Here is a 27,031-nt window from a genome sequence, read left to right on the forward strand (position 1 = left end):
AACTGTTCGCAATAAATAACCAAGGTGAATCGGACAGTGTTTTGCGAAAAAGCGCTAAACCACGTTTTTCAAGTTGAGGTTAGAACCATATTTGACTTCTTGAGGATCGTTCCTGTATTGAATGAAAATGTTCTAACCAACATCAGTACTGTAGTGCCATCTGGTTGCAAAAATGCTAACCTCAATAAATTTTGTTGAATTGAACTTTTCTTAAAACAGCTTGGGTGTTGGTTAACGCATTTTCGTGAAACATAATGCAGTAATAAACGCCATGACTTAACGCCAAACCAGCCTATACAACGATGACTTAACGCCAAACCAGCCAATACATCGAATATGTTGAAATGAGATTATTTTACGCAAAGTTTAAAAGTCTTTCACAAATGCCACTAAACCGAAAAAATATAAAGTAATTGCAGTTTAGTGCACTTAAAAATTTTAATTATAGTATTTTGGTGTTTGCTAAGAAACACTACATAAATCATTTTTTAATATAAACTAATTTTTTTCAACTTCTTTGTATTGGCTGATATGGCGCTTAACCATCCATATGTACATTGAAAACTACTCGTTTGCTTTTTGTTTTTTTTGTTATTTTTATACTGTTTTTTGGGGTTGACTCAACGCAAGCCGGGTGCATATTTTGAAACCCTATACAGGCTCAGAATAGACAGAATTATGAGCAATCTGATTCGCTGATTTTGAAAGAGAGGCAAGTGCGCATTTGTTGAAAAATATATTCAGAATTTAAACAGATTATCGAAATAAATTTCATAGTAATTATAAATCAAATCAAATCAAATTTATTCTGAATAAAGATCTTACATCAAGGATATTTACAAATAGTAATGATACTAACCTCAAGTAAACACCTATCAAATTTAATAATATTAAATAGTGATAATAAAAAGAAAAGTAAAGTCAGATAAAAGGTGATAATTGTAAGAAAAGGAAGAAATAATAGTAACTGTAAAAGTTTTATAACGATGTTAACCACAAAAATAATACAAACAACAATAATATGAATAATAACTATGAATTAAAGTAATTTCAGTAATAATAACAGGTTAGTAATAATATTAGTAATAATATAAAATAACATTAATAATAACAGATATTATAATAATATAAAGTAAATACAAATTAAATTGATATTAATAATAATAAAATATGAATGACACTAGTAGTTATTAGGAATATATTTATATAATGATATAAAACAATGATGAACAACACTAGTATTTATCAAAATTTAACAATAATAATAGTAATAATAATAATAAAAGTTATTGTTACAAAAAATATATATATATGTATATATATATATATATATATATATATATATATATATATATATATATATATATATATATATATATATATATATATATATATATATATATGAACACATGAACACATACATACATATATAAATACATACACACATACACTCACACATTAATATATATATATATATATATATATATATATATATATATATATATATATATATATATATATATATATATATATATATACATCCATAATTCCATACATATAATAACCCATTTGATAACAAATCAAAGAGGATAAAAGAATATAGAATTTTTTAATTTTAACTAATGAAGATTTGTAATGTTTATTTCTAGATAATTGCAATGGTCTTTTGACTTGGTTATACACTCATACATAAAATGATGAAGTCGACACTAGAACATGGTAGAAACAGACCAAAGACAATCATTAAACACTATTGGATGTAAGGAGCAAAAATTTGTCTAGAATACAACAGCCATTGTTGTTTCAACTTCAGAGGAAATTGATCTTTCGAGCTTTACTCATGGCGAATTTGGAAATCACTTCACCGTAGCACAACTTTTTGGCAAGATCATGCTCAATGGAAATAACCAGAAGATTCGTGAGTCGTTCTTGACTCATTGTAGACCTTAAAGCTGTCTTAACTAGAGCAAGCTTACTAAAAGATCTCTCGCCTTCCGCAACAGAAACAGGGATGGTGTTGAAGATGCGCAGCAAAATGCAGACTGATTCGAAGAGCGGCTGAAGACCTTTCTGGTATATTCCATTCAATAACGTCATGGAAGTGAGAGATTCTTTTGGACCAAAAAGATTGGATCGCTTCAGAGCATCGAGGTGGCGGACCTCTTCAATAAATTTCTCTTCCTCAACATCGGTCGCGTAGATTTGTGCCAAGACCTTGCATTTCTCCTCCAATTGGATAGGTGCTTCAACACTTTCTTCTGATTCTTCTTCATTTAACATAACAAGAGATTTCAATGACCACAAGAACGAAAACATATTCGTCGTCTTCTTAGCAGCTTGGAATCTATCGCTGACCTGCTGAAGAGTATCAAGAGCGGTATTAAATACGCTCACCTCAAACTCTTTTGCTTCGTTGTCATGGAAATGAGCGGTGTTCCTCACCTCTTCGTGAAAGGTCTTCCTTTTTTTCGTCCTCTTCTTCACAAATTCTGATTGAAAACCAAAAGAAGCAAGACCAGATGCTATCAAACGTGCCTCATTAAGGATGCTGGTCCAAGATGATCTCAGTCGATTTAGATCTTCAATAAGAGTTTTAATGAGATTCTTCTCGTCGTCCAAGGAGATATTTTCTGATTGGAGTGCAAGTCTCACGTAGTTGATTGATTGAAGAGTTTTATACCAAAAGGTTGTCATTTCAATGAACTCGAATGAATGAATCCACTTCTCCAGAGATTTTACTTCATTCAATTGATCAGCTGTTAGATCAAAATCGCGGAGCTTTTTCAAAGATTCAAGGACTTCCCTGGATCGCTTGACTAACGGCTTCACGGCCTCGATTCGCGCACTCCATCTGGTTTGCGACGTTTGATGAAGGGACAAACCAGTGGTTTCAATCAAGACTTTCCACCGACTAGGGCTTCCACTAAAAAGATTGTAAAGTGACTGGACTCGGCCAAAGTAGTTCTTGACTTCAACCGAAGATTCAGCAGAATGAACACCGCAAGGTTGAGACTATGAGCGCTGCATGGCATATAGAGAGCTTGAGGATTTTTTTGCAGTATAATCGCCTGTACTCCTTTGTATATACCGGACATGTTCGCTCCATTGTCATATCCTTGACCTCTGCAGTTTTTGAGATCGATTCCATTTTGTTCTAAGACGTCCATAATAAGCTTGGCAATGTCAGCACCTATCTTTTTTTTAAGATTCTCGACCCTCAGAAAGCGCTCCTTCACGGTCCATCTTTTGTCAGTACCAAAGTATACAAAGCGTAGAACAAAGGTGATTTGCTCGGTGTGAGAGATCTCCGGAGTCCCGTCCACAAGAATGGAATAGTAGATGGCCATATGAGCTTCGTTGATGATGGCACCGTGAACGATTCCTCCGCACTCTTTGATGAATTCATTTTGAGTGCTCCAGCCCAAGTAATGGGCATTCATTTTGTTACCTTCTTGTTGGCAGCGGGAAACTTCTTCTAAGTGTAGTTGGAGAGTCTTGTTGTGCTTGGCCAAGAGCTCTAGGGTAGCTAGAAAGTTGCCATTGTCGTCTTCTCCAATCATTTTTGATGAACCTAAAAATTATAATAATAAGACAGATTTATTTAAAACAATAAAGAAGCATTTGTTTTATTTTATGATGATTCTATGATGATTTTTATATTATGATTTATGAATATTATAACATATTTATTTAAAAGAATAAAGAAGGATTTGTTTTATTTAATGATTTCCAAAATATCTAGTTAATCTTATAAATATAAGCTAAATAGATTTAAAGATAACTAAGGTTTGAAACTAAGGTTTCGTGACGCTAAAAAAAGAGTAACATTTAAGATGCATCGTAGAATTTCACGCCACCTGGCTGCTTCATTTCTTATCGAGTTTTCAAGAGCTGCATCTATTCCGCTTTGATTTTCTAAGCTTTCTAGCGCCGTTTTCCATTCTATGTAAAAGTTTCGATGCTGGGCGTTATTCTGGTGACTTTTGACTTTCTCAGGTAGCTTGTGCCAGTTGCAGCTTATTCCATCATTCCATCTTAGAAGGTGCGACTGGTGTCCGATCCCAAAAGATTGTTTGCTTCCAAACAGAGAACACGGAAAGCAAATAAATGATTTCTTAGATACACTCCAGACCAGCCAATCTCGGCATGTCTTCTCCCCGTTGAGAGAAGTTTCGTAGATAATTGATTCAGAAACCTTCTTCTTATTAGAATCTTTCGGGAAAGCTGAAGGATTTCGAGGAAGCCCCTGTAGAAGCACAGAATCTCTTTCCACTTTAGAAAGATGTGCTGCCCACAAAGCAGGATCATTGGAAGGAATGGTAGCGATGGGTTCTTCTGTTGGCAACACCTGAGAATAAATTTTAAAAAATCTTATTTTATTAGCTTAAAAGTTTATTAACATCATTTCTTTTAAAGAGGTAGAACTTACCAAAATATTCTCTTCATTCACAGCTACCATTCCGATTTTTGATAGGGGCTCTCCCGAGCTTTCAGAAATGTCAGTGACATCGTTTTCAGTTCCAATCTATAAAAATAAGTTAAAAATTTATATAACATTGAATTAATCAAATGGGAAAATATCCTTTCACGGGGAAAACTATTTACTACTTGAATCGATTGACTTGGCAGGAAAGAGTTTGAAGCAGTAGGACTTTCATCTTCTCCTTTTTTTGTAACTGTAATACCACAGTCTTGAAGAGTGCGTTTGTTCTTTTCCTCATTCGCAGTTCTTTGAGCAGCATTCTTTCTTACTTGACAACCAGAATCTTTCTTTTTAAAACCAGACATGTTTTAATTCTTTTTGAAACAGCATCCGCTCATAAGCAAAGAACTGTTTGAGTTTCTTCTTGATTGGGTCTATCAGACTATCACATCGATATCACGTGTTTCAAAATTGTTTCAAATTTGAGAGATTTTAAAAATTAGAGAAATAAATTTAATAAAATTGTTTTAGTATTTTATATCAATATCAAACTACTTGGATTTAATCTAATCTCTTTTTTTAATAAAGTAAAAAATCTCCGTTTTTAATTGAATGAAAATCTCCGTGCACTAAAGTTCTTTTAAACATTTACTTCAGCGGGTTGTTAAATTAATCATTAGTATTCACTTTATTTGCGAGTTTCCGCTTTATAAAAAGAATCGCTTTATTTAAAACTAATGTTTTGAAAGTAATGCTAATTTCTTAGTTTTAAAGCACTAATTACTTTTTTTATTTAAAAAGTCCAATTATAAAGCACTTCATTACAAAGTTGAAAATTTAAACTAAAAAAAATTGACCGGCCAAAAAAAGCAATTGACCGTCTATTATATGTTTTAGCTGGTCAAATTGACGTATATTGTAAGATCTTGTAGAACATTGTAGTTTATGTTGGATTGCAAGTATAGAAGAGCACCTCCTTTTTTGGCTTCAGTTGGACAATGTTCGATAGTATAGCTATTTATATTTATATCAGTTATGTTAGAATCATTAATCTGTAATTTAGATTCTGAAATACCAAACACAATAGGGAGAGAAGTAAGTGAACTTATTAGACTGCGAAGATCATCAATATGAAAAGGTTTAAATGAAGGAACAATTCAGAATTAATTCAGAAATAAACTAAGTTTATCAATACAAGTTTTGTGTTACTATCAACAAAGGAAATTAATTTTATTTTAGTACTCTTCAAAGTATTTAAAAGGTATCAAAATCTATTTGTACAAGAGAATTTTCACTCGTAAAAATCTCAAAACTTCAATAAAGTTTACCTTCGTGATGTAGGTTTATCTGTTGTTAATTTAAAGAAATGGAAAAAAAATGTATGTGTTGAAGTAAATTCGAAAAGATTTATAAATGTATTTCTTGTAAAATATGCTCTTGGCCTGAAGCATACTCAAATACAAAGTCTATATATATACAACTGTATATACAGTTGTACGAGACTACTTGTGAAGTGCATTTGCATATTGAGACTACTTATGAAGTACATTTGCATATAAAGATTATATGCAGTTTTACCAAAATATTGGGGAAGAACTTTATTTATAAATTGATTTATATGTTAATTGTAAAGAGTTGAACATTAAAGTTTTTAAATAAAGAAAATTTGTACTGATTGCAAAACTAGTTTACATGTTCCATGTCAATATATGAACTCTGAGGAGATTTTGTTTTCATGTTTTGTTTCAACCATAGTTTTGAGGAGACTGATATATTTTTTTATTACATAACTCTAATAAAATATCGTCATAAACCATTTAACACTTTTTAAAAATTTAGAAAAATTTTGGCAGGCTACATTAACTTATAAAACATTATTTAAAAATTTAACAAAAGAAGTGAAATTTATATGTTTGTCTACTGAACAGTAATTTTTTGTACAGTTACATATAAACACTGACATTAAAAGCAAGAAAAAGTATTGAAGTCGAATAAATTACCCAAATAAAAGTGGATTACGGCAAATGATTGTGGCATTTTTTGTATTGTAATAATTGAAAAAAAAGATTTTAAAGAACCAATCTAAGTGGTTAAAATCAAACGTTTCAATAAAAGAAGAGTAATTAAAAAGTACAATAAAATTATTTAAAAAAAGAACAAAATCAGTTGTCATGCTATCATTATTTTTGTTATTATCAAATCAGCTTTGTAAGTATAAACTCTTGAAATATTTAACTTGAATTTGCATGTGCGCAATTTTGCAAGATTTCTAAATGTGTTTCTTGTCAAATGTAATGTCCATGTTCTATAAAGCATGCTCAGTACAAAGTTTATATGCAGTTGCACCAGATTACTGGTAAAGTACTTAAAGTATGCAAAGTATAAATTTTAAGCTGAGACAGAGATTGTTCTAAGCTCATTACTGCATCTTTATACCAACTTGCTAATTATAAATATTCAAACATTTAAATCTTAGGAAATAGAAAATTTTTGCAGATGTTTTACCAAACTAGCTTACATGTTCCATGTAAATCTACAAACTCTGAAGAAGTTACTGTTTAACCTAAATTTTGAAAAGGCTGATAAGTATTTCAATACTTTTCTTTACTTGACTTTAATAAAACATCATTAAAATAAACCTTCAAACACTTTGAGAAAAGTTTTAAAAAGTTTTGTCGGCTATTTTAACTTACATATAAATAGGATAAAAAGTGTATACTAATAATCTTTTGGAAAATTTAACAAAAAAAACGATACTTGTTTTTTTACTGAACAATTCTTTTGTACAGTTACATATAAGCGTTGATATTACAAGCTAGAAAAGAGTATTGAAGTTAAAAAACTTAACCAAATGAAGGTGAATTATGGCAATTATTTTAATAAAATAAACTTCATCAAAACAAGCTTTAACATTTGAAGAAGTTTTTTAAAAAAATTTATTAACATTACTTCAAGATAAAACATGACACGTCTCTATTTATATTATTATACAAGGGGTATTCACAGAAATTGGTCTGATTACATAATAAAACTATTCATAAAATTTGGAAATATGAAAGATAAATATTTCTGCTCTAGAAAAATGAAAAAACGTGTTTTTTTCATTTTTTTCTTTTTCTTCGAGGAGTATATAATGTAAAATAAATTGATAGCATAATAAATGTAAAATTTATCAAACTTTGTTGCTTTATTTGATATTATTTACCATCAGTTGCTATTAAAGGGTAAACATTTTTTACCAATTATAGAATACAATAACCAATATTTTGTTCAGGGTAAAAGCTATATATCAACAAACATGTGCTTTATATGTATTGACTTTTGAAATTGAAACAAACAACAACATGAACTTGTATGTTTGCAATTTTTGTTATTTCTACCTTTTTACACTTAGTTTTTCTTAAAGGTATGGTAAATTAATAGTTATTCTTTTTTATAATCAGTTTACTATATCAAAACACACTTGTGAACATCAGGTTATAAATTTTTCTTATAGCTTATTATACTACAATGCTTCGTAATTTTTTATCACTATACATTACCAAAAGCAATTTAAATCAGCTCTTGCTCACAATTGCTTTTATTTTGAGAGTGTTGCAAGTTATTTGAGCTAGCTATGAAAATGTTTTCGTGATGTATACAATATATATACATATGGGAATAATAAAGGTTAAGTTCTGAAAAGAAATTAAGTTATTTTTAAAAATATTTTTCTTCTTATATGACAGAATTAATAGGAACTTAATTTGAAAAAAACTTATATCAAGTTAATAATATTTACTTGATATTACTAGGTAAATTTTAAAACTGTTTAAAAAAATCTATCATAGGAGAATCACAGCAGAGTTAAGTTTTACCATCTGGTTTATTGTTTGTTACAATGGTTGTCATTAGTTTGTTACATTGGTTGTCATATCTTAGAGTTATAAAATTCGAATAGAAAAATCACACTTTTTTGTTATTATCATTTGGCAATTACTCAGTCTCATTGGCTATACATAAATCCTATCCGAAACAAATTTTTTTATTATTTAAAAGTTTTTCAACATTTCTGTGGTTACATTTTGTGTTTTTGAAAATAAATAAAAAATAAGTAAATAAGTAAAATTATTTTTTTAGTTTAGAGGGTTTTAAACATAAATATGTACGTTTCAACAAACTTTAACTTTCAATTTTGACTATTTTTTTTTTAAATCTAAAAAAATTAAAAACATAATAGTAACAAAAGAAAAAAGGTCAAATGTTTTTATCATCTTATATTTATAGGCCAGCATATAACTTATAGCAATTACAAATGAATTACAAAAAAGAGTGTTCAACTAGTCGAGTGACAGAAGTGCCTACTAGTGGGTTTTCAGTTGAAAGAGTAATATATGACGTCATTTGTTGTCCAAAAAAGACGACAGAACAAGTTTAATTTATTTTGTTAAATACATGTTGGTTTCTCTTGGAATAATAAAGAAGGAATAAGTTAAGGGAATTAGGAACTAGGAGTTAAGTTAAGGGAATTAGGAACTAGGAGTTAAGTTAAGGGAATTAGGAACTAGGAGTTAAATTAAGGAAATTAGGAACTAGGAGTTAAGTTAAGGGAATTAGGAACTAAGAGTAGCTTTTGCTGTACTTCGAAACATTTAAGATTTTAACAGAATTATATTTATACCTTCCAATTATATCTAGTTTTTTCATATATGGATCTATATTTTAATGGGATTATCACTTACGCAAGTATAATACGCAAGTGATCGGACGTATCTTGAAAAAATTAGTCGTAAAAATTAATTTAAAAATAGATCTTATTATGGAAAGTATAGAACAAATAATTAATTTACTACTTAAAAGTGTAAAAAAATAACAATAAAAGAAAATCATAAGTTGTTAAAAAAACAGGAAAAATATTTTGCATGCTAATAATTGTTGAATAATAATTTAAAATGCAAAATATTTTTTAATCCGGAAGATTTGATAAACTTGAAGCAGACATTATAAACAACTTAATAAAAATATTATTGTTACTAATGATTTAGATACTTTTAATCAAAAGACATCGTTTTTAGAAACATATTTTTAAAAAATTAGAAATTTTATCAATCTGAACGAAGAATTAGACAAAATCAAAATTAGAAATTTTATCAATCTGAACGAAGAATTAGACAAAATCAAAATTGGAAATAGCAAAACTAGCAAAAAAACAAATCGAGTGACAAAAAAAGTAAAAGATAAAAACCTAGTAAATAAAATAGACAATAAGCTAAGAAAAATAGAGGACCATTCAAGAAGAAATAACCCAACAAGATGAGAAGAAAAAGAGTTGAATCTTTGGGAATCAAAATTGCTAAAATTGATCGGTGCACAAAACTGAAGAAATGTTAAAGAAAAAATAGAACAATTGTTGAAAACTCTTTGATTCTAAAGATAGAAGTTATGAAAAGATATGGAAAACTAAAAAGAAAGAACATTTATGTAAATATGATGATTTTTGTTACAAAACCATCCAAATAAGAAAAAATTAAAATAAAAAATATTCAAAAAAAGAGAATGAGAAAAGTATGCATTTTTCTCGCACGATCAACTAATCATCCGTGAATGGACTCAAAAGAAAAATGATTCAAAAGATCGATAAGTATAAATCTTTTTATTTATTTTTAATGATATTTTACGGCGTAATAATTTTAATTATTAACTAAATTTTTAAAATAGATTTTAAATATTATTTTAATTAATTTTACATTACGATTAACATATGATTTTCAATGTAAACGAACCTAGAAATAAATAAGTAGTTTTCACATCAAGAATTCAATATAAAAGTATCAATGCTAAAATATAATAATAACTAATGAAAGCAACATGCTAACATAGATTATTTATAGATCTTTCATTTGATATATAATATGTTGAAGTTAGATATCTCAAACCCACAAAAAATAATAGGCCGGGTGAATAAAAAAAAGGAATTGCTTTTACTCAGCTTTGTTGGAGTAATTGCTTAGCTTTATGCAAATGAATTTTTTAGAGAGTTGATTCAAACTTTTATTTACGTAAAGCTGAGCAATTTACTCCAAAAAATGCTGAGTAATGATTTTTGCAATTTACTCCAAAAAATGCTGAAAAGTTAAATACTCTGCAAAGAAAAACCTTGTGATCTTTTTTATTTTTTGCTTATTTTTATTGGCTTGGCATAGCAATGCTATTTTATTTTTTTACTCTTCATTTTCTGGAAAATTGAAAACCTGAAAAAGCCCACAAAATATATTGGTAAATTGTGAAATATATTAGTAAATTGCATTTTATACATCAATTGTATACATTAGAGGTGTCACATTTATAATCCATGCCGGATTTGTACGTTATCCGGAAAACAGAATAATTCTAATTACTCAGTTTTACGTGAATAAAATTTTGAGCAAAATCGCTAAAAATTTTATTCAAAAAACGCTGAGTAAAAGCAAATGCTTTTTTTTATTCACCCGGCCTGATGCATCTGCCAAACCTTGAAAACAATCTTTTATTTACTAGATGGTGAATAAAAGGTTGTTTTAAACTCTATTTAATTACCGATATTATATATAAAAAAAAAGTACAATAGAGATATATTAAAAGATATTAAACTTCGTAACTGGTGACATAAATTTAAGCTTTTTATTACGTAAAACGCATATATCATGTAAATTGCATAATTAGGGTTAACTACATGATTGCCAGTAAAAATGCGCAACGTTGAAAAGCAAAAACAAAAAAGATCACAAGTTTTTTATTCGCAGAATCTTTAATTTTTAATAAACCAAAAATTAAAATATTACTTCAATATCAAAGGTACTCGCCGGGCATAAGAGCAAATCATCTTATACCATATATTTAAATAAATTTAGCGTAGCATAATTTGTAAACAATCCATTAGAGGATTTATAACTCTTTTTATAAAACATTCTTTAAAGTGTATGATGCAAATTTTCAGTCACTATGGATTATTAAAGAACTCATAAAATCTTCAAAGGTTAAACAAAAACTGTATATTAGATACTTATAGTACACAAAACATATAGAAATAAGGCGGTTTATAGAAATTACTTTAAGCATTTTGAAAGTCAAAGAAATAAAAATACTACTCAGACTTACTAAAGAAGTTTAAACTAAACTCTGAGCGCACACGGCAAGTTTTAAATGAAATTACTGGCAATCATAAGATTAAACATACAACAAACCTAAGCTGTAATAACCAATAGTGACTTTTTTTACACAACCCGAAAGAAATGGCAAATCAGATAAATAGTTTTTGTGAAAGTTTTGGTCCGAACTTTGCATAACATATTCTAATTATTACTAGCATAAATTACTAATTATTACTAGCATAAATAAACCATTGTAAAAAGGTTTTGTCTAACGCTAAAGCCAGCTATTCTCAGGTCATGAAATCTCGTATCTCATCTCAAAAATTAGGCTCTCGCGACTTCTGGAGAATCTTTAATAGTATTAATAATAAGGGCCAATCTATAATTCCACCTCTCTTGTATGGTTCAGACTTTGTCACCTCACCTAAAGACAAAGCTGAATTGTTCGCTAAAAACTTTTCATCAATATCATCTCTTGATTCCACTAGTTGCGTTCTACCTGATATTCCCAACAAGCAGGTTGATTCATTGCTTGACATTCGTATCACTCCAGCAACTGTATCTAAAGTAATTTCTTTCCCAGACTCTTCTACAGCTTATGGCCCGGAAAAAAATACCTGTTATTGACTTGCAGAAGTGTTCCCCGGAGCTGTCGTCTATACTCTCAAAACTATTCAACAAGTGCTTATCAGAGTCTTGTTTTCCAGCCTGCTGGAAAGCGGCATCTGTTATCCCTATCTTCACAAATTCTGGAGAGCGATCTGATTCGTCTAACTACCGTCCCATTAGTCCTCTTCCTATCATAAGCAAGGATTTTGAATCTCTAATTAACAAATGCTTAATTTCTTATCTTGAATCTAATAACTTACTTTCTGACCATCAATATGGGTTTTGATCTTCTCCTTCTACAGCTGATTTGCTAACAGTAATAACCAATAGGTTTTATTGTGCATTAGATAAAGGTGGAGAGGTTAAGGCTGTTGCTCTTGACATTTTAAAACCTTTATTGGGGTGAGGATTATTTATATAATCCTCATCTCACCCTTCTAGTCTAATATTTTTAAAAAATTCCCACTATTTTTATATAGGAACTTTGCAATTATTTCATATCCAAAACTATTTAAAGCAATAAAAAAATAATTTAAAGTTTAAATAGATTTTCATTTTTCAATTTTATGGATTTAATTTATAGTACTATCCAATTTTATGGATTTAAAGTCCAGCCTTAGAGAAAGCAAAATGTGTTTTATTTTCAGTATGAATGTATTAGTTTTAATTATTAGTATTAATTAATGATATAATCTTATAGAATAGATACAAAAATATAACGTTTTAATTTAAGTGGATAATTTGTACTAATAATAATCTATTTAATTTCAAATTTCTATTAAAGTCAATACAAAATCTTCAATGAAAGTTTCGCAACATATACTCGCTTTTAACTAACTAAGTTGGTAGTAACAAGAGAATATTTTATAATAATAATTTACTGTAAGGTCATCTATTTATAAATAGATATGATCAATTAATACACCACAATAAGTAACATTAGAGCCAACCTTTATGAATCTCGTAACTTCCATTGCAGCATTTTTTTGTACTTTATTTACATCTGATTTACAGAATTATAAGGTTCTAATACTACAGCTAAAGGTTTACATTGATATTTGGTTGTGGCATGTTTATTATGGAGGTAAAAGTTAACATTACTTCTCATACCTGGCCAATCTTACTGAATGCCATATTACTGAACACAACAACTTATTTAAATTGGAAATTGTTTGTTTAATAGCACAGCTACTGCAAAATTTGAAAAAACAAAGAAAACGCTAAACGTTTGTTTGTGATAAAGTGAAAGTTTTGTACCACATACATTACAACTACTTTCCTGGATTCTTAGTAGTTCCTTGGAGTTTATCAAATCGTTTATTAGTGTTATTTCTTCTTACCAAAATAATACTAGAGTGCCACCTTAACTGACCGGTAAAAAAAAAGCGTCCGAAGTTGTTCCAACTTCGGACGGTTACTGTAACTGACCGGTAAAGAACTGCTCCGAACGGTTACTGTAGTTAAATTGTAAGAGTAAATTTTTATCAAACTTATTTGTGTTTTCTCAACAAATTATCTTTTTTATTTATTTTTTTTCTTTAAATCTTTAAATATTTTTATGTTTTATATTAGAAATTACTCAAACCGTTTAAGATTACCTTTCATTATTATTCGTATTGTTTTCTATTATCTTCTTAAACTTTAATACCAGAATTTTAATCTTGTTTTTAATGAAAAAGTTAAACATATTGGTATAAACAAAATCCATTGGTTGCTTTCAATTGTTGAGTATGTCGAATAATTGATTTTTGTGCATTCATTTCTTGATTTTATTTATGCTTTTTTTTTAAATATTAAAGAAGTTGTTGTAAAACAATGTCTGTTGTAAAAAAAGATATTACCAATATGAAACGATATTAAAACAAATTGTAAGTATGTTTCATCTGTTTTATTTAAGAAAAAAAATCCATTTGTTATAAAAGTTATAAAACTGCTGAAATTTTTATGCTCGACATCAGTTAACGTAGATACTGTACCTGTCTGGCGTATATTCTACGCGATCGGTGCGTATGGTTTCTATAATTGGCGCATTTATTATGTTTTATTTTAAATGAATGTTGTTCAAACTTAATTCAGACGCGAACTAAAGAGAGTAAAATTAAAGTATTGCAAAACATTTTAAAATAGATCGGATAAAGAAAAAAGTATGATAAAATTAAAAAAATATATAATTCTAGAGTATTTTTTTTTTTTCCTTTCAATACTCAGACCCGTACCAAGAAAATTTTCAGGGAAGGAAGCAGGGGAGGACTCTTTTTTTTAAAAAAAGGGCAGTTTAGAAAAATAAAAACCTTGCAAATAAATAAACAAATAAAAATCAAATGATTTTTATGATAAAACTTGCGTGAAACAAAGAGAATTTGGTAAAAAATGGGGTTGATACACCCAACGACCCCCCACTGTACGGGCTCGATAGATAAACAGAAAACAAAAAATAAAAAAAATCTATAGCAGTTTTTTTATTAACTTCCTCGAATTATCTCGATATTCTCGAAAAATCTCGAATTAATGTCATTTAATGATTGTCATAGTTATAAGAAAGAGTTTGGAAGCGAACAAAAGCGTATTGTTTTAACTCTTTCATGATGTTTGTTCTCGTTTTCGGACATCCGAACCTGCACAGAAAGATGGTTGTTCTTAGCGTTTTCCTGTTATTTTACCAAGTGGTTTTTGTGTTTTTATTTAAAATACTTTTTCTTAATATGCCTGATAAAAATTGTGCAATATGTGGTTACTCAACTTCAATATGGTGTTGCTCAACTTTAAGAAGGCACAATAAACATAACTTTTTTTTTTATCAAAAAAAGCTGGTTTCACAAAACTGTTTATAGTGCGACCCGAATCACTTCTTTTTAACTGTTAACAGAAGCAGCTAGAGCTGAGGAAACTTGTTATGATGGATATAGTTATGATGAATATATTTTTTGATTGTTTAAATGTAAAGATCAGCGTTGAACATATAACAAAGAGAAAGCCATTTTTGAAAGTTTTAGAATCAGTTGATGATTTTATTGTTCATTAAATCACTAGAATGGAAAAATTGTAAAAAGGATCTATAGATCAACAAGAAGGAAGTTTTGATAAGAGCTTGAAAATAATATCGTTTATTTCTTCACAAGTTTATGAAGTTTCGCAAATTACAGGGCACAATTCCCTCTTATATAAAGTATTTTTTTTTTTTAAACATCTTCGCTTCCAACAAGGCTAATTAAACTAATTAAAGTTGGAAGTTACTGAAAGAGAAAAGATGAAGATTGTAGAGCAAGATAACGATTGACGGACGATTTAAAAGATTGCAAATTATATGAATCAGGAAAGCAAGATGAAGGAAGCAAATTCCAAAGAACTGATGTTCGACGAAAAAAACTAGACAAATAAGCGTTTTTTGAGCACTTAGGAACAGTCACAGAAAAAGGATGACACTTAATTGAATGACGAGTAAAACGAGAATGAATTTTAGTAGATGGCACAAGAGACACTAGCTCTTTAGAGCAGTGCCCATTATAGTATTTGTAGAAAAGAGAAAGAGAAGCAACATTACGACGATGTGACAATGGTTGGAAGTTGGCTGCAAGAGCAGGTCCAACTATGTTTACAATGCGTTTTTGCACTTTGTCTAAAAAAGAAAGGGCATCATTAGAAGAACCGCCCCAGATATGGCAACAGTATTCCATACAAGGCCGGATTTGAGATTTATAGAGATAGAGAATAGAATCCAGAGTAAGAAAGTGGCGAGCTCGATAAAGAGATGCAACCTTAGCAGATGCTAATTTTGCAACCGATTTGATATATGGTTTCCAAGAAAGATTGGAAGTAAGAGTTAATCCTAGAAGATGAAGAGTAGGTGACTCATCGAGTACATCACCGTTCATAAATATAGGAAGATCTAAATTATTGCGATAACGATTGGCTGGAAAAAATTGAGTTTTATCTGAATTAAAGTTCACCAGCCACTGTGAGCCCCATGCTGTAGCAGAAGTGAGATCCTTTTCAAGCTCAAATGCCCCCTCCAAGCAATCAGAGGGTGTTGGTTTCTTATCACGACAAGAATAAATGGTAGTATCATCAGCAAACAATGCAACCTTAGATGGGAGAATATCTGGAAGATTGTTAATGTAAATTAAAAAGAGTATAGGGCCAAGGATAGAACCTTGAGGAACCCCTGAAGTTACAGAATAAGAAGAAGAGTGTTGTCCATCGAGGACAACTTTTATGCTACGATTGGAAAGGAAGGATTCAATGATCCTAAAGATGTTGCCAGATACACCATAAGAAGAAAGCTTATGGAGAAGACCAGCATGCCAAACTTTATCAAAAGCTAATGAAATGTCAAGAGCGATGGCCTTAACCTCTCCACCATCTAATGCACGATAAAACCTGTCAGTTATTACTGTTAGCAAATCAGCTGTAGAACGAGAAGATCAAAATCCATATTGATGGTCAGAAAGTAAGTTATTAGATTCAAAATGAGAAATTAAGTGTTTGTTAATTAAAGACTCAAAAACCTTGCTTATGATAGGAAGAAGACTTATGGGACGGTAGTTAGACGAATCAGATCGCTCCCCAGAATTTTTGAAGATAGGGATAACACATGCGGCTTTCCAGCAGGCTGGAAAACAAGACTCTGATAAGCACTTGTTGAATGGTTTTGAGAGTATAGGCGACAGCTCAGGAGAACACTTCTGCAAGACAATAACAGGTATGTTGTCTGGGCCACAAGCTGTAGAAGAGTCAAGGCAGGAAATCACTTTAGATACAGATGCTGGAGTTATGTGAATGTCAAGCAATGGATAAACCTGTTTGTTGGCAATATCAGGTAGAACGCAATTAGTGGAATCAAGAGATGATATTGATGAAAAGTTTTTAGCAAACAATTCGGCTTTGTCTTTAGGTGAGGTGACAAAGTCTGAACCATACAAGAGAGGTGGAATTATAGATTTGCCCTTATTATTGGTATTATTAAAGATTCTCCAGAAGTCACGAGAGCCTAATTTTTGAGATGAGATACGAGATTTCATGACCTGAGAATAGCGAGTTTTGGCGTTAGACAAAACCTTTTTACAGTTGTTTCTAGCAGTAATAAACAGACGTCTGTTTTCTGGAGAATTGTTTTGCTGATAAATATGGAAGTAACGGTTTCGATTGGCAATCGCAGCAGCACAGTGTGAGGAAAACCATGGAGGAGATTGAGGCTTGACCTGGAATCGTCGAGAGGGAATAAAAGATTCCATGCCAGCCTGAATCCACAAAGTTATGTAAGAAGCACATTTGTCGACAGGAAGTTGAAAGATTTCTACCCAAGGGCCATCACGAAGAAAATCACGGAAAGAATCCCAGTCAGCTTTACTGTAGTTGTAAGAGGTTCGATAATAGGGGTATTCAGGTGATGAATTAGGGTTGTCAGGAAAGCGAGTTGGAAAGTTGACTATTTGAGTTAGGGATTGAGAAAGGCAAAAGTTGTGGGCTTTAATGCCTGCAGAGTCACTGACACTAGAGCCAAGCCATTCAGAGTGGTGAGCATTAAAGTCACCGACAACAACTATATTAGCTGATGGATAAAGAGAGAGGGCTCGGTCAATATGATCAGAAATAACATCAAAAAGAATGCAGTCTTGAGATGAAGGAGAACGATATAGAACAAAGAGAAAGGCAATAGAGTGAAGTGGTGCTAAACGAAAGCACATGAAAGAATAGTCTGTGGATTCAAACCTAGTTTCACGACCAACAGGTGAATTCTTACGAATGTAAATGCCCAGGCCAAGCATGTGACTATTGGAGTCTTTACGAATCAGAGGAAGATAACCATCAACACTAAGATCACAAGATGAGACAGCCGAACTCAAATTAGTCTCACAAAGAGCAAGTAGGTCTGGTGAACTTTTCAAGACATAAGACTCAACAGAAGAAAAGTTACTTCGAAGACCACGAATATTAGTGAATGATACGTTTAGAGAACTTGGTGATGATGATGGTTTTTTGTGTTTTATATTTTTTGGTACTTTATTCATTTTTAAATTAGATTGAAGAACTTGACTCAAAGCATAGATAGTACTCAGAACACCGTTTAATAGCCCAAGCAATTGCCTCATTACTACTAATAAACCCTAAGCCGTAACAAAGGGCTCCAAATGTGGCCTCCCCAATGCACACCAAAAGTACAAACAGGGACACCATCCATGCGCAACATGGCACTGTTAATACTTTGATATTTTTCTGCTGTTTATGGAATCAGCCTCTCTGAGAGCTAACACAGAGTTCGGGAAACCTGACTACCAGCCGGCCTCAGAACCATAAAACTGAGTTTTAGAGCTATACCCTCATAAGGTGATAATAGAATGAGTTGCCTAGTCATAAAAACAGTGACACAAGCAAACCCATGCATTGAGTCAAGAAGATCCAGCATTCAACATCCTAAACTGGAAACAATGTATTAAAAATACATCTGCGCCAGCCTCATAGATGAAGAAGGGGTGCGAGGCTGGTCAATAGATAGAATCTGTTTACCCCTTAAGTCTTTGCCTAGGAGGCCTTCTACAAGACAGTAGCTGGGTGCATTTAACATCTGCCCAAGATGAGTATTTTTATCGAGACACCATCTCTAATATCAACAAGTCTACCATCTCTATATCAACACCATCTCTAGTATCAACCTCTAGTATCAACCTCTAGTATCAACCTCTAGTATCAATCTATATCATCACCATCTCTAGTATCAACAAGAATCTGAAAATCATCTTCCATAACCCTGCGGAGTAGAATTGGATACAACCCTGCTGCGTAGTAAAATTGAAATACACTGTTAGCAATCTTTAAACAATATATTTAATAAGATATTGTAAAATTTTACTAACGATTATAATAGAGAACTTATGCTGAATAAGGTTCACATAAAAATATAGACTTGAAAATCATAGAAAAGTTCTCTAATTTGATGATGAAGTGTTTAAAAAGTACATCAAAAACGGTAATAATCGCCAAATTTTTTAAAACCCGACTTTAAATTATATTTACGTGGGTAACATGATGAAACTACGATTAAAAATATTTTATGGCCCTGTTTTTATTGTGACCAAACATTGAATATAAACTTTTTATAAAGTATTTCTTTTTGTATTTCCATTTTATTAACTTAAGTTTTATCTAAAAAATTCTAATTGCAAAAATGTTTTGTTTATAAATTATGTCTCAGGTTGAGTAATTTTGTCAAGTTTTTAATTATTGCTCGTTGAGCAACATGTATGGAGTGCAGGTATATTGACTGATTTAAAAATACGAAAGCTATCATATAACGATGATAAAGTAATAATTCAATCAAAATCAAAACTTAAAAAAAATTTGCTCATGCTGCACCAAATACCTAACCGTCTTCTCTTTGATTGTCTGTCAAAGATACCACTATTGCCAAAAATAGTTGTGCAGTTTCTCTCCGGGTTGTCGCGAAGTTTTCAAATTTAAATTTAAAAAGCAAAAGATAAAGCGAGATTTAGAAAAATCAAAGTAATAAAAAAATATTTATTGTCAACTATGGTTGACAATAAATAGTTTTTGAAACAACCCCCTCACCATACATAACTTAACCTGACCTTAGTTAGTCCTACAAATATTTCTCATTTTTATGAAAAATCAGCTCGCACTATTTCCATGAAAAAAAAATGTTATTTAAAAAAAAGAAAAAAAAAGAATACATATTTAATGTTTTTTTGAAATAATAATGTTGTTAGGCTTGGATATTGCGGATATTTGGAGCGTGCAGTTAACCAAAATTTTAAACTTGCGGTTTCCATTTTTTTGAAGGCGGTGAACAAAACTTATTGTGACTGTCTTTTTCCTTTGTCTTAAACATGTTGCTTTTCGAAGTAGCTTAAGAATCCTCTCCTTCCCCAAATTTTTTAACTGATTCTACTTGCGTTCTGTAATAAATAATTTGCTTTTACAATTCTTTCTAAAACATAGGTGAACTTTAAATTACCATACTGGAGAACAGCCTCAACATTCTGTTTAAAACAAGTAAGCATGTTTTGTTTTCAAATTCAACTTCAAATGCATTGAATGTTGTACTTGAACGTAGCAATAAACTAATCTTCAATAACTAGTAGTCAAATCTAATAGTTTAAAACTAACAAGAAACCAAATTAAATCACTTGCATAGGCGCATAATTAAAGAAAAAAAGGCATGTGCAGTGTTCCTTTTATTTATTTTTATCCACTTTAATATTTTTAATGATTAATATTTTATATTATTATGCTTTATGTTTAAGCTTATCACTAAAACTATTTCAATTTCTTTAATGTTTCAACAAAAAAGCAAATAAAAATTACGTGTGGAAAAAAATCTCTAAAAGTTAAAAAGGTTTAGATACCCCATACCCACCCTATTTAAATTAGGAAAAAAAGTTTTTTTCCCCGATTTAAATAGGGTGGGTACCAAAGCCTTTTTAGCTACTTCTGATAATGAGACAAGAATATATATAGAAAAACAATCTATTTTTTGAAGAAAACCATTTTAAAATCATGACTAGACATCATTTTTAGCAAACAATATTAAGATTAGTTTATATATAGTTTTTAAAGTTGTCTAAGGAGCATCGATTTGAGTTGTGTTCAATAGACCCACATTACCTCGTTTAGTGGGTAATGTGAATCTAAGTCACATTACCCACTAAACGAGGGTAATGTGACTTAGATTCACATTACCCACTTTTTACCATTTTATCTTTTTTTGACGAAATAGAAAAAACTCATAGTGAAATACGACTAGAGTTATTGAGTATTATATTTAAACTATTTCATCAAAAATTTAATGATTTAAATTAAAAGTTTGAAGATTTAAATTAAAATTCCATAAATTTTTCAAATCCAAAAGTACATGTTCAAAGTACTGAATTAGAAATACAAAATAGTTAATCCTTTTTTTGTTATCTCTGATATCTGCCTTATGATAGAGCCCATTTTTAACAACCCATTTTGACACCCATTTTTGAAGTTTCATATTCTGCAAAATAGTAGAACCAAAACTAATCCGAAAGCAAAGTGCTAATAAAAAGAATAACTTATGTTGTAAATTTAGTGTTGTTCAACTTTTATTATGATTTAATAACATTAACTAAAAAAAGTAGGAATTTAATTATATACAGAAAAAGATTTAAATCAAAAAGCCCTTATCGCAGGTGATTTTATCATTACCAATATAGTCTAGGACTTAAATGGTATTTCATCTTTATTACAAAAAGATGAACAACTCGAAAGTTTTGTAGGTGCTATTCAAAATGCCTTTCTTTTTCAACGCGTGTATGTATTAACCTTTCAAAAAAGCGATTGTGAAACAACAAATATTCTTGACCTTATATTCACGGAGATATAGTATGAGAGAGTCAGGGAGCTAAAAACAGGAGTTCCTTTAGGTCATATTAGTAAAGCACATATCTCGTTAACATTCAACTTCAATTTAACAAACACCAATACTACAAAAAGATACTCAATCAAAGAATGTGTCTACAAAAGATGTAATAACGATGATCTATATTCATTTCTCGAAAATACAGACTAGAAAAATAAACTCAACAATAATATTGATATCGAAACAAACTACAAAAACTTCATCGAAACATACGACACTAGATGTTAAACGTTCATTATAAAAATAAAAACTCAAATTTCATCTAAAAACAGCCATACTGGTTTAATTAACAACTAATAGATCTAACCAAAAACAAAAACTCTGGTTCAAATTAAAAGTTAGTGGTTTCAAACAAGCAGCTTAAATACCTGGAAACAAAAAAGTCGCAATGGAGAAAAAAAGAAAGTTGCAATGGAGTTGAAACAAATAGTTTTTAGGCATGGAAAAAAATTGTCTGCAAACTCAAAATTGACCCAAAAATGATTTTTTCTTACATCAATAAAAAACAAATGTTGGATTATGAGGGAAATTTGATTAAAAATAAAAAAATTGCTGAAATGCTCAAGTTTCAGGAGTCTTTTTGCATAAAAAATTTAAACAAGTTTCCAGAACTTCTAATTCAAACCAATGTCAAATGTAATGACAAAACTGAAAATATTTTCAAATTGGAAGAAAAAAAACTAAGAGAACTAAACAAACATAGATCAGGTGGCGTTGATGGAGGATCAGGTGGTGTTGATGGAGGATCAGGTGGTGTTGATGGAGTTCATCACTATCTAACTAATCTGAGTCATTGTCCAATTCAATTCTGTTCATATTTAAATTGTTGTTTAATAGAGTTAAATACCGAAATTATGAAGACTAGCTAATGTTACGTCAACTCACAACAATGGAAATCTTTTGGATGTTTCAAACTACGGACCCATTTACATAATATCAGTGGTCTGTAGAGTAATGGAGAGCGTCATAAAGGACAAAATAGTAGAACATCTTTCAACAAATAGTTTAATATCTAATGATCAACATGGCTTTGTTAAGGGAAGATCATGCCTACAAACATGCTTGAATAGTTTGATCTAGTTGCAAAAGCTACCAAAAGCGGCATTCCAGTTGATATAATATTGAAAGACTTCTGCATAGCATCGATCAAGTACTGCACACTCAACGTATTTAAGACAAATTAGTAAAACTTAAATCGAAATTTTTTTAAAAATCTCATATTTAACAATCTATGGTTTTAAATGAAATGAAATAAAGGTAAATCTATTTTTGTTTAATACAACTACTTATGCTTGTATTTTAAAAAAATTTCCAGATATTTTTTTTTTCCTCTATACAGAATTTAAAAAGTTTTATAAGGTCACTTTTTGAACTTCTATAGGATTCTTTTTGCTCAGTCAGCACCAAATTGTATTAAATAAAATTTTAAAAATTTCCTAATTAGGACATGATTATAGATCAAAAGAGCTAGAACTTTTACAAAGTTTTTAAATCAATAAATATTCTAAACGTTTTCCAATTAATAAGTAAAATTAAACAAAAGATATGCTGGTACTAATAGTTTTTTTTCTTCTATTTCCTTGAGCAATATTCTATTGTCTAAATGTCTTTACAATAACTAAAATATTTCTTGCGTCGAGTTAAGTCTTCAGTAAAAATACCTTCACTTTAAAATACAATTCTACGGTCTGGAAATTAAGCTGATTATAGGACTCTATAATATACCCCAATTAGATTAGATTAAATTATATAACATAAAATCATAAGCATATTGTATTTGAAATAAATTTTAAAAAATTGCTTGCATTCCTCAGTATAATTTTTGGTGTTTTTCTTTTAAACTAATCGTTTATGTAGATATCCAGATATTTAACGGAAATGTATGTAGATGTTTAACAATATTTAACTGACATGTTATGTAGATATCCAGATATTTGACGGAATATCTTGATTGTTTAAACTAATATGAGTACAATTTTTACTAATATGTAGTAATACTAAATATTAGTATAATAGAGTACGACTTGGTTTGAGAAAATTATTAGCATACGGAATAGTAAATAAGATGCTCAACTCGATAATAAACTTCATAAAAGATCAAAAACAGCACGCGGTATTAGGAGACATCTTATCAGACTGGCTTCACGTGCTTAGTGATATTCCTCAGAGCTCGGTTCTCGGGCCATTACTGCCATAGCTAGGCTACCCCCCTCCTTACTTGGGCTACGAACAACTACCCGCGGCACTGCTTATAATTTTTATAAAAGACTTGGCATCACAAATCCAGGGCCGCCGAGAGCCGTCACATCGCCTTGGACAGCAACCCTAATTGGCGCCCCTTGGATATTTGCCGCCGGGAACAAACTGTCCTTTTCTTTTAGTAGATGACTCAAAAATAATTGGAGTCATCCAAGACAAAAACGATTTGACCAGTTTGCAAAATAAAAGCAAATGTAAAGCAATTTACATTTTTAAATTAAATCAAAAGTTTAACCTTAAGGTTTTGAATGAGTTTTTAAGCTGACCCAATACGCGATTTGACGTTACTATTATAGACTTGATTTGCCGGTTCCACTCTTTCTCAAATTCTAATTTTGATAATTGATGCCCATTTAACATTTACCATTTTTTAAGATGTTCTACACGTCAATAGTGAGACCACATCTGGAGTACGGAATCCATATGGAATCATATAAACCATATGGAATCCAAATAAAATAAAAAACATCAAGCGATTGAGGTAGTCCAGAGAAGTGCAACTAAACTAGAAGTTGGTAATAAATGAAAGTGGAATAAATAGAATTTAAAAAAACTAAAGACCTTTTACTCAAGTTCAACCCAAGAAAAAACTTTCTGACCAGATAACAAAACAATTCTGATGTCCAGTACAATTTCTCAAACAGTATAGTCAAACAATGGAGTTAACTGTCAAAAGTCAAAAACAACTAACATTTTAAAAAACAATTATGATAAGTTTACATAATATAAAAATTTACAACTACTATAAATGGTCTTTAATAAAGACTTTATATCACCATTTCTCGCAACTTGTCGTTGTAGTTTGATATTAATAATAATAAAATAGAAAGTAAAAGTGTTTAACTATTATATTATATATGAAAAACAAAAAATTAGTTAAAGAATAAACTACTTTAAGAGCTAATACAAAAAGAAGTATAAGACAATCAATTTATATGGTGAAATTTCTTACACCCTTTCCAATTACAGTCCTAGCTTGCACTGACATTGCTCTTTTTATGGAATAAGAAATGTGGAAGATTTTAGAAATAAAAATGCTTACACAAAAAACATAGAAGTTTAAATGAAACTAGACTTAATTTAATTCTAAAGTTTACTAGACTGTTAAGCTTGAGTTTGCTACATTCCATTGAATATGGTTAAAAGTCATTCAGAAACTTTTCTTCTAACTGACCAGCAAATAGAGCATAATAAATCTCTAAAAATTGGATTTTAATATTTTGATTAAATTGATTAAAAAGTTCCATTTATTGAAAAAAATTTGTATAAAAGGATATTTAAAAAAAGTTGTTCAATGGTTATAGTTGTTTGATGTTTCTTGATTACGAAACCTGAAATTCTTCTGGATTGAACATAACTTGGTAAGTTTTATATCAACAATACTTGAGATTGTTTTATAAAAAAAAAGAAATTAGTTTTTATTGTTAAAAATAAATATATGTAAAAACCAAAATAATTCTCATTTTTAACCTTTAACCTATAAACCTCTTTTATAATTATCTTTTTATAAATCAATATGATTACAGAAATTATTAATAAATAAAAATAAAAAATTTAAAAATTTTTTAGTAAAATACTTTAATTATTTTTAAAATTAAAGAATAAGGTTTAAACTGAAAAAGCTGAAGTGATTATAAAATTATTATATTCTATTAGTAAAACTTCAAACAAATTTTTCTGAGATATAAGTTTAAAATTTTACTAAAAAATTGTAACAATAACAAGATAAATTCTTTTATAATATAAAAAAAACTAGGTTCATCCTCATCATCTTCAACATCATCATCATTAATATCATTACTTCTTTAGTTTTTTCGTGTCTGTGCTTGCATAAGTTTGGATGCTTTTTAAATGTTGTTTCTTTTATATAAACAAGATTTTTGTATTTTCTGCAACTTTTTAACTTTAATATTACTTGTTTATTTTAAGTTAGAAAATCTTATTAGACATAACTGCCCTACTAAACCAAAAAGATTTATCTCCTCACTTTATAATTGTTGGATATTAAGTGTTTTACTAAGTATTTATGACTTATGTTGGACATGAATTTTTTTTCTTAATAGTTTTTGGGATGATAATCAACTATACGACTTTTTGGCTTAGTGAGTATGTGTAGTACCCTTCATACTACATAGTATGAAGGGTACTGCACATAGTATGAAGGGTACATGCATACATTATGTATATAGTGTATATGGGTCATTCCATGCCAAATGGACCAAAATTTTTAGGATTTCAACATGGACCCCCACAGATTTTGATGAAGCTTAGTGGGTTTGTTAATATCAATGAGAAAAGCAGTTCCTGAAAATTTCAGCATAAAATCTTTTGTGGTTCATGAGACATGGTCATTTAAAATTTCTGATTTTTCCAAAAATAATACAGTAGCAAAAACATGATTTGTTCATACTTTGAAGCTCTATATTTTAAAAACAAAATTTCAGAAAACCTTCTAGTTTTTTTTATTGTTTACAATTCTAGACTTACTTTAATAAAACTTTGACATTGAATTCTTGAATGTCACATTTTTTCCATAATGGCTACCTAAAAAACGAAAAAATTGTTTGCAAGTATAAAAAGTTGGTTTTTGATGAGTCAATATACAAAACCTGCAATTTAAGAAGTAAAAAGAAATATTTTTTTAGTTTCTATATATGGTAGGCTTCTAAATTTTTAGAAATTTACTGAGAAGATACAATTCAGTAAAAAATTATAGACCTCTAAAAATGGTTGCGGCTAAAACTTAGGAAAATGTGCCTCCACTTCAAACCACCGGTAACCTAGGATCAACACTGGTTATAATAAGATTTTTTTTTTCTTCTAATTTAGTAGACTTTATTACATTGATAAAAAAATAATAGTGGGTACTCATGGGGAAGTTACAAAATCAGAACAATGAAAATTGCCCAAAATGCATTAAAAATAATAAAAATAAAGTTATTGTTGTACTTTAGTTTGTATCATATATTGTAATACAAAGTATGTATGAATTTAAAAGTATTTCATAATCAGTACTAGAAATAAGTCTTTAGTTAAGCCTGAATTAAATTCAATTTTTAAATAGCCTTAGCTCTTTCCTGCCCCCTCCCCCGTCCATTTACTTTTTAACATTCACATTTTTCCCCAGACCTTAGAAAAAAATTGTAATTGAACACTTCTCCTTACATGGTACGTCTGGTTTTATGTCTGATGTATGAAGTGCCTTTATGCCCAAACACACCACTAAATATACAT

General features: G+C 29.9%; 2 protein-coding genes across 5 annotated transcripts in view; one reads left to right on the forward strand and one right to left on the reverse strand.

The window, feature by feature from the left end:
- Positions 1–1,809: 1,809 nt before the first annotated feature.
- On the reverse strand, positions 1,810–2,694 carry LOC136091100 (uncharacterized). The gene has a single exon (XM_065818088.1). It carries the CDS (start codon positions 2,692–2,694, stop codon positions 1,810–1,812), a length of 885 nt encoding a protein of 294 aa, XP_065674160.1.
- Positions 2,695–9,926: 7,232 nt separating this feature from the next.
- Positions 9,927–27,031, forward strand: part of LOC100210139 (synaptotagmin-2) — a 41,145-nt gene continuing 24,040 nt past the window's right edge. The window contains exons 1-2 of one of the 4 annotated variants that reach the window (XM_065818433.1): positions 13,835–14,009; positions 20,095–20,148. Coding sequence is in view for 1 of the 4 variants with exons in the window: in XM_065818430.1 (XP_065674502.1) it covers positions 10,024–10,043 (20 nt within the window). In the remaining 3 variants the exon portion in view is untranslated. Of the gene's footprint in view, positions 10,044–13,834; positions 14,010–20,094; positions 20,149–24,085; positions 25,159–27,031 lie in introns of those variants that run through there. The other 3 variants (XM_065818430.1, XM_065818431.1, XM_065818432.1) reach the window with 3 other exon arrangements.

This window comes from Hydra vulgaris, chromosome 14, assembly GCF_038396675.1.
Source record: "Hydra vulgaris chromosome 14, alternate assembly HydraT2T_AEP".
NCBI lineage: Eukaryota > Metazoa > Cnidaria > Hydrozoa > Anthoathecata > Hydridae > Hydra > Hydra vulgaris.